Source organism: Streptopelia decaocto (assembly GCF_964273445.1).
Source record: "Streptopelia decaocto genome assembly, chromosome: 7".
Taxonomy (NCBI): domain Eukaryota; kingdom Metazoa; phylum Chordata; class Aves; order Columbiformes; family Columbidae; genus Streptopelia; species Streptopelia decaocto.
Window position 1 is genome coordinate 19184157 of NC_138661.1, and position 15394 is coordinate 19199550.

General features: G+C 39.9%; 1 protein-coding gene across 3 annotated transcripts in view; it reads right to left on the minus strand.

The window, feature by feature from the left end:
* The window catches only part of TTC8 (tetratricopeptide repeat domain 8), a 49324-nt gene extending 38617 nt beyond the window's left edge, over window positions 1-10707 (minus strand). For 2 of the 3 annotated variants that reach the window (XM_082058742.1, XM_082058741.1), the window contains exons 1-2: window positions 10450-10707; window positions 2319-2348 (exon numbers count right to left, since the gene is read on the minus strand). In XM_082058742.1, the coding sequence (XP_081914868.1) occupies window positions 2319-2348; window positions 10450-10563 (144 nt within the window). In that variant the 5' untranslated portion in view covers window positions 10564-10707. Of the gene's footprint in view, window positions 1-1683; window positions 1818-2318; window positions 2349-10449 lie in introns of those variants that run through there. The other variant, XM_082058743.1, reaches the window with a different exon arrangement.
* Window positions 10708-15394: the final 4687 nt, after the last annotated feature.

The following is a 15394-nucleotide window of genomic DNA, read 5'->3' on the forward strand; positions in this document are numbered from 1 at the left end:
GGTCCTAGCCTGAGGCTTCGCAGTAACAAAAAAAAACCAAATATCACATATTATTCTTTAATTAAACATCAGTCTGTAGATTATAGAACTGCCTGCAGCAATATTTGTTACAGGACTTCTGATCAAAACAGCAAGAGAGAGAAAAATGTCAAATTCATTACTTAGACTACAGAAAGATGACCTTTACCTCAGGAAACGAGAAGACAATTCAGAATTCTTAACTACTAGTTACAAGATCCATATGAAACAAAATATAATTTCTACGCATGCACACAGTTATGCTGAATATCTGAAAAATCAAGGCATTGGAAAAGGAATTAGAATGTATACTGACACACAAATACAAAGGAAGCTATAGGAAAAAGATCTTTTCCAAGGCAATTAAATTAAATTTCTGACACCCTTTTCAATGTGCTACATAGTCATAAAAAGTCACATGGGACTTTACTATAACTATGGCATATGACTACTGTCTAACTTTTAAAAAGAAAACATGACAGATGTACATTTCTCTGTTAAAACAGTCCCTCCACAACAAATTTTGATTTTATTGTTTTGTTCACAAAGTAAAGATGTCTTTTATTACCACATAAGAGGTAAAACTCATGCAAGGTTCAAAGATTTTCTTAACAGCTCAGTAATTTAAACTCTTGCTGAATTTTTATAGAGAATTTGTACCAGTAGTCCTGGTATTTCCTATAGCTACTTTATCTTCCTATGAAGCCTACTTCATGTGTTGCAGTTTTTAGTTATACAGAAAACAAATGAACAATTCTGTTCATAATAAAGTACACAGTTTTAGTAATTTACCACAGTACAATGCACAAATTTTCCGCTCCAGCTGGAAAACTTCAGCTAAAATTAATAAGAGCAGCACAAATCCGGAAGAATCACACTGCCAACAGTGAGAGGAAGGCTCACTTATAGTCACAAAAAGCCATAAAAATAAATGCACACATTTCTGAGTAATCACATCACAATATTATTTACACCTCTACTTAGCGCAAGGTTGTACACTCACACTGTTGCCTCAGAATCCACTGATATTATCTGCTATCTCTTTGTGGGATCAATAATTTTGTTTTGTGACATGCAACATGTCTGGTGTTTATTAAGAAGACTGAGGTTTTTATGAAATGAGCACTTAGACAGTAGGAACAAGAAAGGGACAGCTCATTTCAGAAAGCCCACATATTCACAACATAGTAACAGATTTAGCTTGCTTAACTCATAACCAGCACAGAACTTTACAATAACTGATAGCAATTAAAGAGGGAAGCAATATCTTAAGCCCCCTAAGTAGAGAAATGTGATACAGTATTTCTTAAGAACTCTAAACTGCAGAAAGAAAAGTGACAGTGTTTTTCACTTAGTTCCCGAGAACTGGTCCGTCACTGAATCTAATATCTTTCTCCTGTTCCTGAGAAATTAAAAAAAAAAAAATACAAAAAAACAAACAAACAAAAAAACAAAAAAAAAACCCACAAAAAACAAAAAACAAACAAACAAAAAAACAAAAACCAAACACAAACCAAACCAAACCAACAACTTAAAATCTACAACTAAATGCATTTTCTGAATCTGGTAACACACATTTCTAAGCAGTTTTATTCTCCAATAATCCTCTCCATTATTGTAAATTTTATTCCATACACCATGAAAACCCCAGAATGCAATAACTACCTTGTGAAGCATAATCTTGAAAGTCAAGAAGATATCTGGCAGTATTTCACTGAGATTATTTTGTGTGCAAACAACTTGCCAAAAGCCAAAAGATGCCACCACCTGCACATGACTATTCTTCCCATTGCAGTAATCTGTGCAAATGTAGACAGAGGGAAAACTAATCAATTACTCTCAGTCTTCAATCACTTATGCAAAGCATCATGACGCAGCTTCAAGACCACCAGACTGTACGCAAGGCAGATGGTGGAGTGATGGGTGACAGCCCCACCACTGCACCATGTTCCGTGAGCCCTGAGAGTAGCAACACTGGTCTGTGAAACACACATCGGCTTCTTCCTAATCTTATCAGCAGATGAAGGTCATTCGATTCAAGATAGACTCAATTTAGCTTTTAGGAGGCACTAAGCTACTGAACTGCTGAATAAATCTACAGGAAATATATGAGAGAAAAATTCCATCAAATATAAAAGCTGTCTATTTAAAATGCCCCATATCAAATGTACTGCCTTAGCAATGATGAAAAACAAATCTATGCCATTAAGGATTTAACAACAAAACAAGTATTATTCAGTGTATCATAGATTCTTGCTTATGATTGTGTTTAATGATCATATTTATGAAAATAACTTTACCTGGAACACAGTGTATTCAGAATCAGGCTCCTGAAAAGAGAGGAAATAGAAATTGAGGAATGGAAATGCCAAACAATAAAAAGAACAACAAAAAATGTAGTTATGCTCTGTAATCACCCCATTTTGCACAAACATTTTCTCTCTGATACATATATCAAATTTCAATTTTATTAATTATCTCAACTTACACACGTTATGGAGCTAATCAGTGTTTTACACAATGAAAGCAGATTTGTAGTAAGTACATTTTGCAGATGCTGTTTCCTTTCTTGCTTCTGCTAGATCATGTGAAAAAAAAAATTGCACTTGATTTTTGTACTTTTATGATAGAAATGATGTATTTATTGTATTCCGGACAGTAATGCTGCAAGTAGTATAAATGTCAAACTAATGGCTTATTGCACCATCCAATAAACAAAATGCCTGCCAGATGAAGTTTATTACAAGCCAAAAAGCAGGAACTTGCAACTGCTTGGAAACTTGAGGTAGAAGTGAATAAATACTAACAAGAGGAAATGTAGGTTTATAATAATATATTGTGTAACTACCATGTTTATATAATATTTAAACTACCCTTCAGGGCTTCTGCCGCTAATTTCGAGGGACTGGGAATGAATTTTTCCTCTCTAAAGCATTACTTAGCTTTAGGGGGAAAGACAAGGAAGGTGAGAGATGGATGTAACTTTCTCTACATCACTATTACTCTTTTGTAGAGTCAGATAATTTCTGCTCCTAGAGGCAGTAGGGACACTTTTGGCCCTGTGTAAATCTATTACAGTTAAGCCAGCTATATTAGATTTATTATAGAACCTTAGAGTAATTCACATAACAAAGGGACTTTGAGAAGTCTCTAGTCCAAAGCCCTGCTCAGAGCAAGGTCAGCTAGGAGGTCAGTTGGGGTTGCTCAGAGCTTTGTCTAATTGAGCCTTGAAAACTTCGAAGGATGGAGACTGTACAACCTGTTCCACTGCCTGGCTGCTCTTTTGGAGAAATGTTCTTCCTCATATCAAGCCAAAGCCTCCTCCATTTCAACGTACATTCGCTGTCTGTCACTCCATGCACTAACGTGAGGGGCCAAGCTCCATCTTCTTGACAACCCCCTTGCACATATTTGAAGGCTGCTATTAGATCACAGTGTTTTCCCCAGCGCGCTGCCAGCCTCCTGCACAGCCTGGGCACACAACTCGCTCGAGTGGCAGCAAGAGAAGGACAAGGTCAAGCTCACTCGTTCCCTCTGCAGGAAGAGACATGGTCTGCTTCATTCAATCTGAATATTTCTATTCTGCAAATTCCACAAGAGCACTGACCTGGAAGACTGGTGATGCTCTCGCATCTTCCTTCTGTACTGCACTGGAATTTCTGTGGCCTTTTAAGGACCATATTTCTTGTTCCCCAGTGTTAAAATGTTTAAAAGTTTATAAACTGAGTATTCTACAGAACTAAATGTTAATTGAGGGCTTGATCTTGGTTATCTGTGATGTACCTGGGCTTGACTAAGTCTCTGAAAATGCCTTTATATTTTATATCTATGATTAAATGAACTCCAACTTCCTTAATGTTGTTTTATTTATAGTACTCATCTTCTAAAAAATAAACTGTTCTAGCTTTTTAATTAATAAAGAAAAGGACATTGAGATATTTCAGCTTGCATTTTATTCACTCCATTGTGTCCAAGAGTTACAGCACATACGGTACTCTAGAAAACAGTTTAAGCGCAGTAGGTGATCTTCCATACCATATGTGCTACAATAACTAATGAAGACAAGGTTAGAGATATTACATCAATGCTAACTCAAAAATGCCTTGATGTTACAGATGTGTATTTTACTTTAGGCACTGTTCATTAGTTTAATTTTTTTTTTAATTGCTTATGTAGGACCACTCATATTACTAAAAAAATCAGAGATTACATCCCTCATCACTTTGGAAAAAAGTAGTTAACCAATAATACTAAAACCATTGCTCTCTCATGATGGTGATAGTATGCATTGTTAATACATCCTAATATATTGTTTCAGGTTTTGACAAGAAGTAACTTAAGATTTTAAACAGCCTTCAAACAGGTAATAGAACCCTCCCATTAAACACTAGTCTGGACCAACAAAAAATAACATTTAAATATAATGTATTTTAACATGGGTGGATCCAGCAGTTGCTGCAGTTGCTACTCATGCAAGTAATCCCCTGGAACCAGATTCTGAATAAAGATTTCTTTGAGAGGATTAACAAATAGCACTGCCCTGTAAGCTTGTATCTCAAAACAAAAGGTCAAATTTATTCTTCATGTACACATATAAAGCTCCTTTGAAATTAATAAGATTGTAAAAGCAATGAAGGATTTAACCCAGATGTCTAAATTCACTGAGGGCATCTTAATGTGTAAAGTCAGTTTCTTTGAAGACCAAAAATATTTAGAAAAATTAAGTCTTCTCATGCTTATAGCCTAGAAGAGGGAATGAAACAAGATTATGTACCTTCTATTCTAATAAAGCTTCATTCTACAAGCAATTTTGGGTGAGTATGATTTGATACATGCAGAATATTAAAATTTGTATATTCTGAAAATGCTCTTCAAATTATTAAGAACAGAAATACAGAAAAAAACACTACCCCAGAACTCTATGTATCACTAGATTTTATGCATAAATTTAATAATTACAGTCTCTTGAACCAATAACTGATTTCAGTTGAAGATGCTTTCCCAAATCAAGTTCCATGTACATAAATGTATCTGTGATAGCTTTATTATGACCTTACAAAAACCAGTATGCAAGTAATAGTAGCAGAGAGATCACTGTGGGAGAAGAAAGGACAAATGAATAAAAGCAGATCCTCATAGCAGACCATTAATCAAGTTAAAGGCAGGACAGCCACTGCACATCTACTAATTACATTAGGCAATTTTTTTTATTGTTAAAGTACTGCAGGCCTCATACATCGGTGCTGATTATTGCCTTGGATCTGACATATGGAACACAAAGAAGAGTAATCAGATTAGGTAACTAATCAGGATGATCAACAGAGACAGCCCTGGACTGCATTTCCTCTAGGTCATGCTATTACTATAAACATAGGAGACAACGCCTGTTTGCTTACAATAGGAAATAATTAAACTGAACATCATTGCTTTTTGTGTTTGTGTGCTCAAATGCTAGTCATGGAAAATAAAGGTTTTATCTATCCTGAGATAAGATTGTCAGCATAGAAGTAAATGACATCAATAAAATTTATATTCCTAGTTCCTAAATGAAAAAATGCACAGGGCATTTTAAAGAAAAACCTATTTCAGTCTTCCATAAAATCTAACCCTGTAGCACCTAATTATTCTGCTATCAAAATGCTCAGTATATTTTATTCATTAAGAACTCTTCAGGAAAACATAATTTATTTTAAAATGTTTTTCTTTCATTCATGTGTTGAGAATTCCAGTTTATAATGGCACAGCATTTGATAGTGCTACGTAAGAAAATTCCTGATTCATTTCCAGTTGGCTTAAAGGTCAACACCATACCTTAAAAACCTCCTAGGGCTCACTGCATCTGGTGACAGGGTTCAAAGAGAGTTCTACACCAATTAAGGTAGCTTCACGTAACTATTGATTGGATCATCAGTAAACTTACTTTTCAGACCTTCAAATCATCTTTTACCATGTTCTTAAAGGAGAACTTACACATCATTATACTTGTGATGAAAACATATTCAGAATACTAAGCTATATGTACAGGGATTGGTAAATTAAGAGATATATCAAGACGCACTGGTCAAGAAAATTTCTTACTACATTTATTAGTGTGACTGGCAAAAATGCCTACTGCCGAAGCTACTGTAGAAAGCTGATTTCAGCTACCCATAGTTTCGTGACAATGTTGTGGATGCGATGGAGCAGCAGTGGTGCTTTCGTTTAGCAGCCCAGCTGACAGCCGGGAAAAACAGACAGGCTTTCAGACAAGCAAGGTTGTATCCTTCAGGCATGAAAACACTCTCAGATTATGCACTATTAGTTTCTCCCTTTACATTCTTATTGTTACACTACATGTCTTAGCAGGGAGAATGGTAGTTGCCTGAGCATGAAAAAGCTCTGACCTGTAACAGTTGCAATTTAACTCAACCATTCCTGAGCATCTCTTTGAAGGGCACCTGTGGCTCACTTTTACATCATCTCCTGATGCACGCTGCGCAAAGAGGTGAATCCCCCAACAGCCACCAAGACTACTGGTCTCACAAGACCCGTCCTTCCCTGGCTGCAGGGGCTGGGAGGCACACGCTCCGCAGAATGTGGGACAAGACGGTGAGAACAGATGGCACGGCGATTAGAGCAGTTGAGTATTCCCTTGTGCGGCACAGCAGCTCGCTTAATCCAAACCTTCCATAAGTGTTGTCATTTGTCTGTTTGCTTTCCTGGTGTTCAACGTGACATATCTTCAGCCTCACTTGCAGAAGCACACCCCATTACGGGTTTGACCATTAAATGTTTTAGAATTGCTATGTGTTTATTATGCATAATAAACCACGCATATTGGACTAGGTACCAAAATTGATACATATTTAATTTAGGTATTCTTCAGGTTATACTAAAATACTACTAATGTAATTCACACAGATGTAAGCACCATTTTCTGGTACGTGGCTTAAGAAGACAAAGTTCAATCAAAATATTTAGGAACCACTGATTTAATTAACACACCACCTTCAAAAGTAACACAGACTTCATAAATCAACAGGCAATCTGCTGGAGAATGGTCTTGGATTCTTAATTATCTTTTAAAAAAAGTAATCGTAGATCACTTTTCTAGAATTCACAACTACAGCAACCTGATATGCTACTATTAGAATAAGTACAGAATAATGTGAAATAGTATTAGACTATTAAAACAGACTATGCAAGCCAGGAGAATTAAGTAATATAGGTCATTTATTTGTGTTCTAATTACCTCAGTGTTCAGCCTTGGAGTTCAGTATCTTTCAAAGGTCTTATAAAAATAATGGTTCTATTAAATACATAAACATAATTTGCTTTTTCGTTCTGTTTTTCATTCTGTTGTAGTAGGTTCAAAATAGTTTGCAAGATTTCAACTACATATAAAACACATTATTGAGGCACGTTACTATCTTGTTTACTCTGCCTGCAGTCTAGCAGGGCAAATGTGACAGACTGGGACCTGAGAGCAGCAAATGTTAGAAAGAAATGAGCTGAAATGCAACAACATAGGTAGGGAAAAGACCTGCAAGGCTTTACAAATGAGAAGCAGAATAATACAGGCTTATTTGGACATATAACCACTAAATATTAAGATTTTGTGTTGGTTACAAAGTGTAAAATCTAAAAGATCATGAGCACAGTTGACTGAAGAAGAGAAAAACCATTCCATGTTAAGTCTGCCATGGATGTTAAAGCTATTTTTTAACAAGGTAACTTGAAAATGTTTTACTTGAAGAGATTTTGAATGTTGAGTTGGTTTGAGTTTGGGTCAAGTTGCACTCTAGAAAGTTACTTAACCTTCCTTCAATATTTTGGTTTCTCCAACCTAAATAAACAGGTGGTATAAAAAAATGGTACATCTTCTCTTGTAAGGAGCTGTGTTCTTTGTCTGGACTAACAGAGAGGAACAATGGAAAAAAAAAGATGTGTGGCCATCACATTATACACCATGAAACACAGTTTACTCCATGATCCTTCTGAAGAAACATGCTGAATTGCCAATTAATAACCACCTTTTTTTTTTTAATCTCTAAACTTTTACTCCACTTACATGAAGTACTTCTATAGAGTAAAACCCACTTGCTGGTGGCTGCAAACTTGCGATGTACTTTACTGGAACATTGCTCTATGTAATCTCTTTCCAGAGAAAGACTGAAACATTGTTCCATGTACTTTTAAAATGTTATAGAGGAAGACTGATATTTTCCATGCCAAAATAGATAAATTTTAAAATATTTTAGAAGTCATTAATTCCTGCTTAAAAAGAGCTCTTAATAAGGATTCCTCAAGAAGATTATATGGCAAGAGCCAAATTAACCATATTTCAAGCTTGCCTCTACAGAAAGCAAAGACATCTTTCATCTGAACTTTCAGGTAGGTTTGAAATATGCTGTTGATGAAGAGTAACTTTTTCACATAAAACTGTGAACAGGAATATAATTCTGAAATGAACATACTGAAGTCATAATGTCCAGTCCCTTGTAGGCAAGCATGACCTGGAAGTCTTTTCAAAACACTGAAAAAGCTTGATCTTCAAATGTAGAGTCTTGTATAGGGCCTCTTCTAAGAGCCTGTGATTTGATGTAGTATAGACACCATCCATATTGCAATCATTCACTGTTTCTCAAAGCATAATTATCTTAAATGTTTTTGCTCTTTCATTCTTATAGAAGATGAAGCTTATAGGCTGGTGTGATCATCTCAAAGATATAAGTGATTGTTTGTCCCAACTTTATAAAGTATTTGGAAAAACTCCTATATTGCTGGTATGTAAGGTCCTGGTTCTCTAAGATAAAGCTACACATTTTTCTAAGAAAACAATTTATATACTTAAATGTTTGCAGCATGTGTGATCAATATTTGGAAGAAAAAAAAGGAAAACCAAATGGGATCTACATTCTCTCATTGGTTTTGTTATTTTTCTCCTAAATATTTTCCCCAGCCTTGTACACTTTGTGTACCGTACCAGCTTCTGTCAGTTGCAGATGTCTTTAAAAAGGTCCCCAGTGCTACAGAAAACAGCCCAGCAAAAGCTTAGATTAGCCAGGTGTAACAAAACAATTTCATACTTGAGCTTCAGCAGAAATTAGAAATGCAGTTGTCTTCTATTTCCATGTTGAGATCACAGATTGGAAAATGGTTTTCTAATTTAAAAAATGTATAAATTAATAGCGAGAGAAGCACTATGATCTTTACGACTCTTATTTACTGTTATTATCCATACTGTCTCAAGAGTTTCTATTGTGAATCAAGTGCTGTACTTCTGTACACAAAATTACATGTATCACAACCCAGTAATATAAATACACATAAATGACACAGGACTTGAACAGAACTTATACTCAATCCCATTCAGTGCTCAGGAATAGTTTTCTTGGAAAGTCTTCTCCGCTAAAAATGTTTATGTTGATGTCTTTTTGGTGTCTTACCATATATAACATGAACAAAAGCACCTTTCAAATATTTATGCTAAACCAGTTTAAACAATTACTGTGTTTTAGGTTTACACAATTGTGTGACTGCAACTTTCTTTAAACACTTTTCTTCTGTGATGAAAAGAACTGCCTTCAAGATTCTTAAAGTATGCAGCTACAGCATGCTTTGAGAGATTTATTAATTTCCTGTAAAGTATTTATTATGAAGTCCATTCAATTACTGTTTTCCAAATATGGCAGTACAAATGATTACATGTACACAAATGTTAATCCAGAAAAAAATATTCTCAAATCCTTCCTTCTTACAGAAGGCTGAGACAGTATGTTGGTATTGAACAACATGTGCCAAACATTTCCAGAGACCTGGAGACAGAGCAAAGAGGGAGGAATGGGAACACCTTGTGTCCCATGGTAATACTCACAGGCAAGCTGAGCTAAAACAGGCATCGCCTAACCTTATGGGGTTTAGTCCATACAGCAACTGTGATACCTGAATATCCCTATAAAATCAGCAGTAACAACCTTACAGAGACATGATTTTTAGCCTTGGCTTTTCTTCCTTTAACTGCGCATAATCTTAAGTTAAAATTCTTGTTGTGGGAGTGGTGGACCTAACTTCAGTCACGGCTTCAGCCCCGGCAGCGCCACGTCCCTGCTGCACAGCTCCCCGCTCCCTGCACGGCCGGGGGAACTGCCAGAGCGCCCGAGGAGCGGCCGCCAGCCCCGCGCTCACCGCCCCCACTCGCAGGAGAGCTTTAGGGAGTTCGGTGGGAAGGCGCTGCCTGGCCCTCCTCCTCCTCCTCCTCCTCATCATACCCGCGGAGCACGGCGCGGCCCAGCCCTACCCGGGCGCTAACGGGGGTCACACTGGGCCTCTCCGGCGGCTGCAACAGGTAGAGAGGCAGGCCGGTGGCGCTTGCCTGGCCGGGCCGCCGAGAAGCGGGGACGCGAACCGCTGCCGACCGACACCACCGCCTCCTATCCCGGCCTCCGCTACCTGCTCTCCGGGCGGCCTCTCCAGCAGCTGCGAGCAGAGATCCGAGCACTGCCGGAACTTCCTCCGCCTGAAGTAGCTCCAGGCCTGGAACAGCGGTTCCAGCTCCAGCCCCATCCCGCCGGCGGGACCGCCACAGCGGCTCCGGCTGGGCCCCCGGTGCCTCCCGACCCGCTGCCGGCCGAGCGGGGCCCGGGGCAGAGCGCGGGCGGCCGAGCTGCTGCCGCGGAAACGGCAGGAGAGGCCCCGCCAGGCCGAGGCGGAGCCTGCACGCCGCGCCGGGAGCCCGCGGGGGCGGCAGCGGGGGCGGCTCCGCGCGGGCTGCGGCCGGTGCCACCGACCCGCGGCGCGGCTCCGGGCAGGGGCTGCGGCCCCGCTCCTCGGTCGAGTCCCTTCCGGCAAAAGCCCCTCGTAGGCTGATACATTGGTGACTGAAAACAAAGTTTGATCTGTAATACTAAGAACAGTAAATTCCAATAACCCCACTGTTTTTAACTGTGTCCTATGATCTGCTGTCCTACTGTCAAGAGCAATTTCAAACTGTAATATATACCTAAACGAGAAGAATACGGGCCTTTAATCCTTATTTGGGTAAAATGTTCTTTAGAGCCACGGTTGATAAAGGTACAGATTGGTGTGAACAGCGCTGTTCTCAGCCTTGCAGATTGCATTAGTTCCTTTAGTTCATTAGTTCTTGCAGAAAAAACGATAAGACTGAGATATTTAGAGATTAAAAAAGCGGGAATACAATTACTCTTACTTTGTGTATATTGTAGGATGCTAATTGTAACCAAGTAAAAGCCCAGGTAAAAGGAAGAAAAAAAATCTCTAAGGGTGCTTGGAGAAATAATTGAGTTTGTGATACAAAAACTTCTGATGGGTGAACATCAACATGATAGCTAAAATCATGTCATTGGCATTTTAACAGATCGTTCTAGTTTTATTGCTTCTATCTCACCTAAACTAGCAGTTCATCCAAGATTCATAAAATTGGTCATGCTAGCCTGGATGTCCATGTCAGGTGGAAAGATGGAGAAAACAGACATGCCAGTCCCAGGGCTGTGGCTTATTCTAATACAGAAATAAGTGATTTGAACTGAAGTAGCAGCTATAGGCAGCTGGGGTTTGGTTGTCCCATGGAGAGCACACAGGTGTATTGGGTTTGTGTGGCAAGTTTTTTCTAGTAGGTGAGCTACAGGGGTGGCATCTGTGAGAAGCTGATAGAAGCTTCCCTTGTGTCTCATAGTGCCAGTGTCAGCTGGCTCCAAGATGGGCCCATCTCTGGTCAAGGCTGAGCCAACCAGCAACAGTGGTAGCGCCTCTGGGATAACATATTTAAGAAGGGAGAAAAAGCTGTTACGGAACGGCAGCCAGAGAAATTATTGAGAATGTATGAGAGAAACAACTCTGCAGACACTAAGGTCAGTGAAGAAGGAGGAGCGGGAGGTATTCCGGGTGCTGGAGCAGAGATTTCCCTGCAGCTCGTGGTGCAGCCCATGATGAGGCCAGCTGTGACCCTGCAGCCCAGGGAGGTCTATGGTGGAGCACAGATCCACCTGCAGCCTGGGGAGGACCCTGTGCCAGAGCAGGTGGGTGCCTGAAGGAGGCTGTGACCTCATAGGAAGCTCATCCGGGAGCAGGCTCCTGGCAGGACCTGTGGCCCCATGGATAGAGGAGCCTAGGCTGAAGTAGGTTTGCTGGCAAGACTTGTGACCCCATGGGGGACCCACACTGGAGCAGTTTGTTCCTCAAGGGCTTCACCCCATGGAAGGGACCTATGCTGGAGCAGTTTGTGAAGAATTGCAGCCTATGGGAAGGACCCATGTTGGAGGAGTTCATGGAGGACTGTCTCACATGGGAGGGACCCCAAGCTGGAGCAGGGGAAGAGTATAAGGAGTCCTACCCCTGAGGAGAGAGGAGCAATTGAGACAACATGTGATGAACTGACCACAACCCCCATTCCCTGGCCCCTGTGCTGCTGGGGGGGGAGAAGGCAGAGAAATCAGGAGTGAAGTTGAGCCCAGGAAGAAGGGAGGGATGGTGGGAAGGTGTTTTAAGATTGTTTTTATTGCTAATTATCCTACTCTGATTTGTTTGGTAATAAATTAAGCTAATTTTCTCGAGTCTGTTTTACTGGTGACAGTAGTTGGTTAGTGATCTCTCCCTGTCCTTATCTTGACCCACAAACCTTTCATTATATTTTCTCTCCCCTGTCTGGCTGGGGAGGGGACTGATAGAGCGGCTTTGGTGGGCATCTGGTGTCCAGCCAGAGTCAACCCACCACAACAGCGAAACAGTGGTATGAGTGAAGTCTCTTCGGGATTTATGCCATTCCCAGTTAAGAAGGGTAGAAAGAAAATAGTACAATAGTTTCTGTCCCTTCTCTATTTTTAAGTCATTATGGGAGTCCTTCTGTGCTGCATTCCCACAAAACATGCAGGAGACTTGCACAAGGGGACTCATTGTGTATCTCAGGTTGGTCAGAAGAGTGAATGATATTTCCTGTTGCACTGTCAGAGCTTGTGCTGTGATATTGCTATGCGGTTGTACTACTGTGGCTGAGTAACTATTGAGCTAAATGATATTATCCCAATTTATTTACAAATTCTTTTAAATGGTAAATTCTTCAGCATGTTTTTTTGTGGCAGGCTCAGTACGATGAGCAGGATGTGCTGTTCAGAGAGATTGTGAACATTCATCCAAAACTACAGACTTATTAAAAATCCTAACTTGAAGTTCTTCCACTTTTGTGTACATTTACGAGATGATCTGTTGTTAACTGCTTTAAAGCTTGCTGCTATTATATCATGTTAGGTACTTCAGCACATCTGGGCTGCTACTTTTTTTATAGAATATAATGAGAATGGCACTTTCGGTTTGTAGAGACACATTTTGAGGTCAGTACATTAGTTCCGAAGTTGTTAGATTAACATGCCAAACTGGTGTTAGGTGTTTTACTGGAGACAAATAATGCCAGAATCCTTTATATGTGCTGCTTTTAAAAGGAAGCTTTCTTTTGTGAAGAGCCCACCACCTCAGTTAAACACACCATTTATCTGCACAGGAAAACAGAGGAGATCAATAGCTCCTGAATTTTATTATTTCCAACACTACCATCTTAAAAAAAACCCACATAACTAAAGGGCTGCGTGAAATTTTTTTTTGTTGACACTTATTTTAAACCTTAATATCTTAATTACTACTTCAAGACTACAAAGTAAATTAAATGTTTAAGGATGCTGAGAATATTTGATTATAACTGTCTTTTTAATTATTTCCATTTTGAGATAGTCAATCAAAATGGAACACAATGAAGTGGTGATTGCTGGCAGACACAATGGATTAAGGTTTCCAAGTACCCTCTCAACCAGGGAACTGTGCATTCAGGTGAGCAAGTAGTGGATTAATCATAGATATCATCAATGACTGTGTGCTCTCGCTCACCTGAGGGTGTTTGGCTTGACAAGGAAACAGTGGTTTCTGATTCATAGATAAAATAATGGATCTTCAAGGTGGCTTGCCTCTCCAGCAGAAAGCAGTGGAGACCCAGAAAGAGGCATGAAGCTGTATGGTTTAGCTGGGGGATTAATCTGGAGCTCCTCTGATGAAAGTCAGCTTTTAAGAAGAAAAAAACCAAGTACGGCTGTGTGACCAGAAACCAATGGAAATAAATCGTGAATTATGTGAGCTGCCAGTCTTTGGTCCCTGGTTATGGGAGGATGCCCCTGAAAGCAAGAAAAGCAGAAAGCATTTCAAATAGCTCTCTTGGGAGGAGATGTGGGAAATGAATGTTGTGATTGCTCTGGTGATGTGGCCTTCCTGGATGTTAATGAGTCCAATCTGTCTGCTGAGGTATCAGCCCCTATTGCAAACGCTGGTGCTTATCCCCCCAAAAGTGTAGCATATGCATTTGGCTGATGCCAACAGTAAAAGGAAAAAGCCCAGAAATTGCCTTTCTGCAGAGCTGAGGTGTATACAAAAGAACAGGTACAGGCAGCCGGTAGCAAAGCTGATCAGGTGCTGGCCTAGAATGCAATCTCCTGCTCCTGCCACCGCCTCTGGGCAGTTGCCACTCCTGATTCCTGAACATGGAAAAGTAACTTGCTCCTCTCATTTCCCACAAAGACAAATTCCTGTCTAGTGCATACTTGTGTGCTTTACCACATACCTCATTTTTCTAAAGCCATTCTCCAAGTTGGACTGGGTGAGTCTGAGCCAAAGGTCAGTGGAAATTTGACTCTGCAAAAATTTTCTACATCAAAGCTTTTTGCTCTCCGGGCTTCATGTGATTGCAACACTACATACTAGTCCTTTGTACATATGCCTTTCCATGCATGAAGCCAGCCACTTGTGACTCGTGAGTTAATCATAGTCATTTAAGCTATCTACGCTAGACCTAAAAAGAGTTCAACCAACAGGGCAGAAAATGAGTGTCCCATGTCTTCTGTACATAGCCATGCTACACAACTGGCCTGTAAATAAAATGACTCTGCCATCGAATTGTATCTGTCATCAGGCTGACAGAAGCCTGGAGAGCCTGTTTGGCTTCTCAGGAGATTTCTCACACAGGCTGCAGTGCATGAAATAATTCTCAGTTGCACTCAAATGGATGACATTTGTTGTTGTTGGGAGACTGAACATGCTGGCCCTCCTCCACAAAAGCAAGAACACAGTATCTTTCAGACTCAGTCATTAGTATCTGCAAGGTATTAAGGAGTGGGTTTCAGCTCTGGAGCATTTCCTTTGTGATGTAATTTATTCAAATTTGTATCTGACTCTCCATTTGAGAGCTGGAAGTGTTATCTATCCCAAGATAGCTATTCAGTGGCTTATGGGAAATTAGTGGTTGGTTTCAGTAAAATGAGTAGTGCTTACATCTCCATGAAGAATAATTTTGAATATGTGTGGAAAGTGCTTAGTTTCTTTCCCATAGCTTGGGGCTAAGACA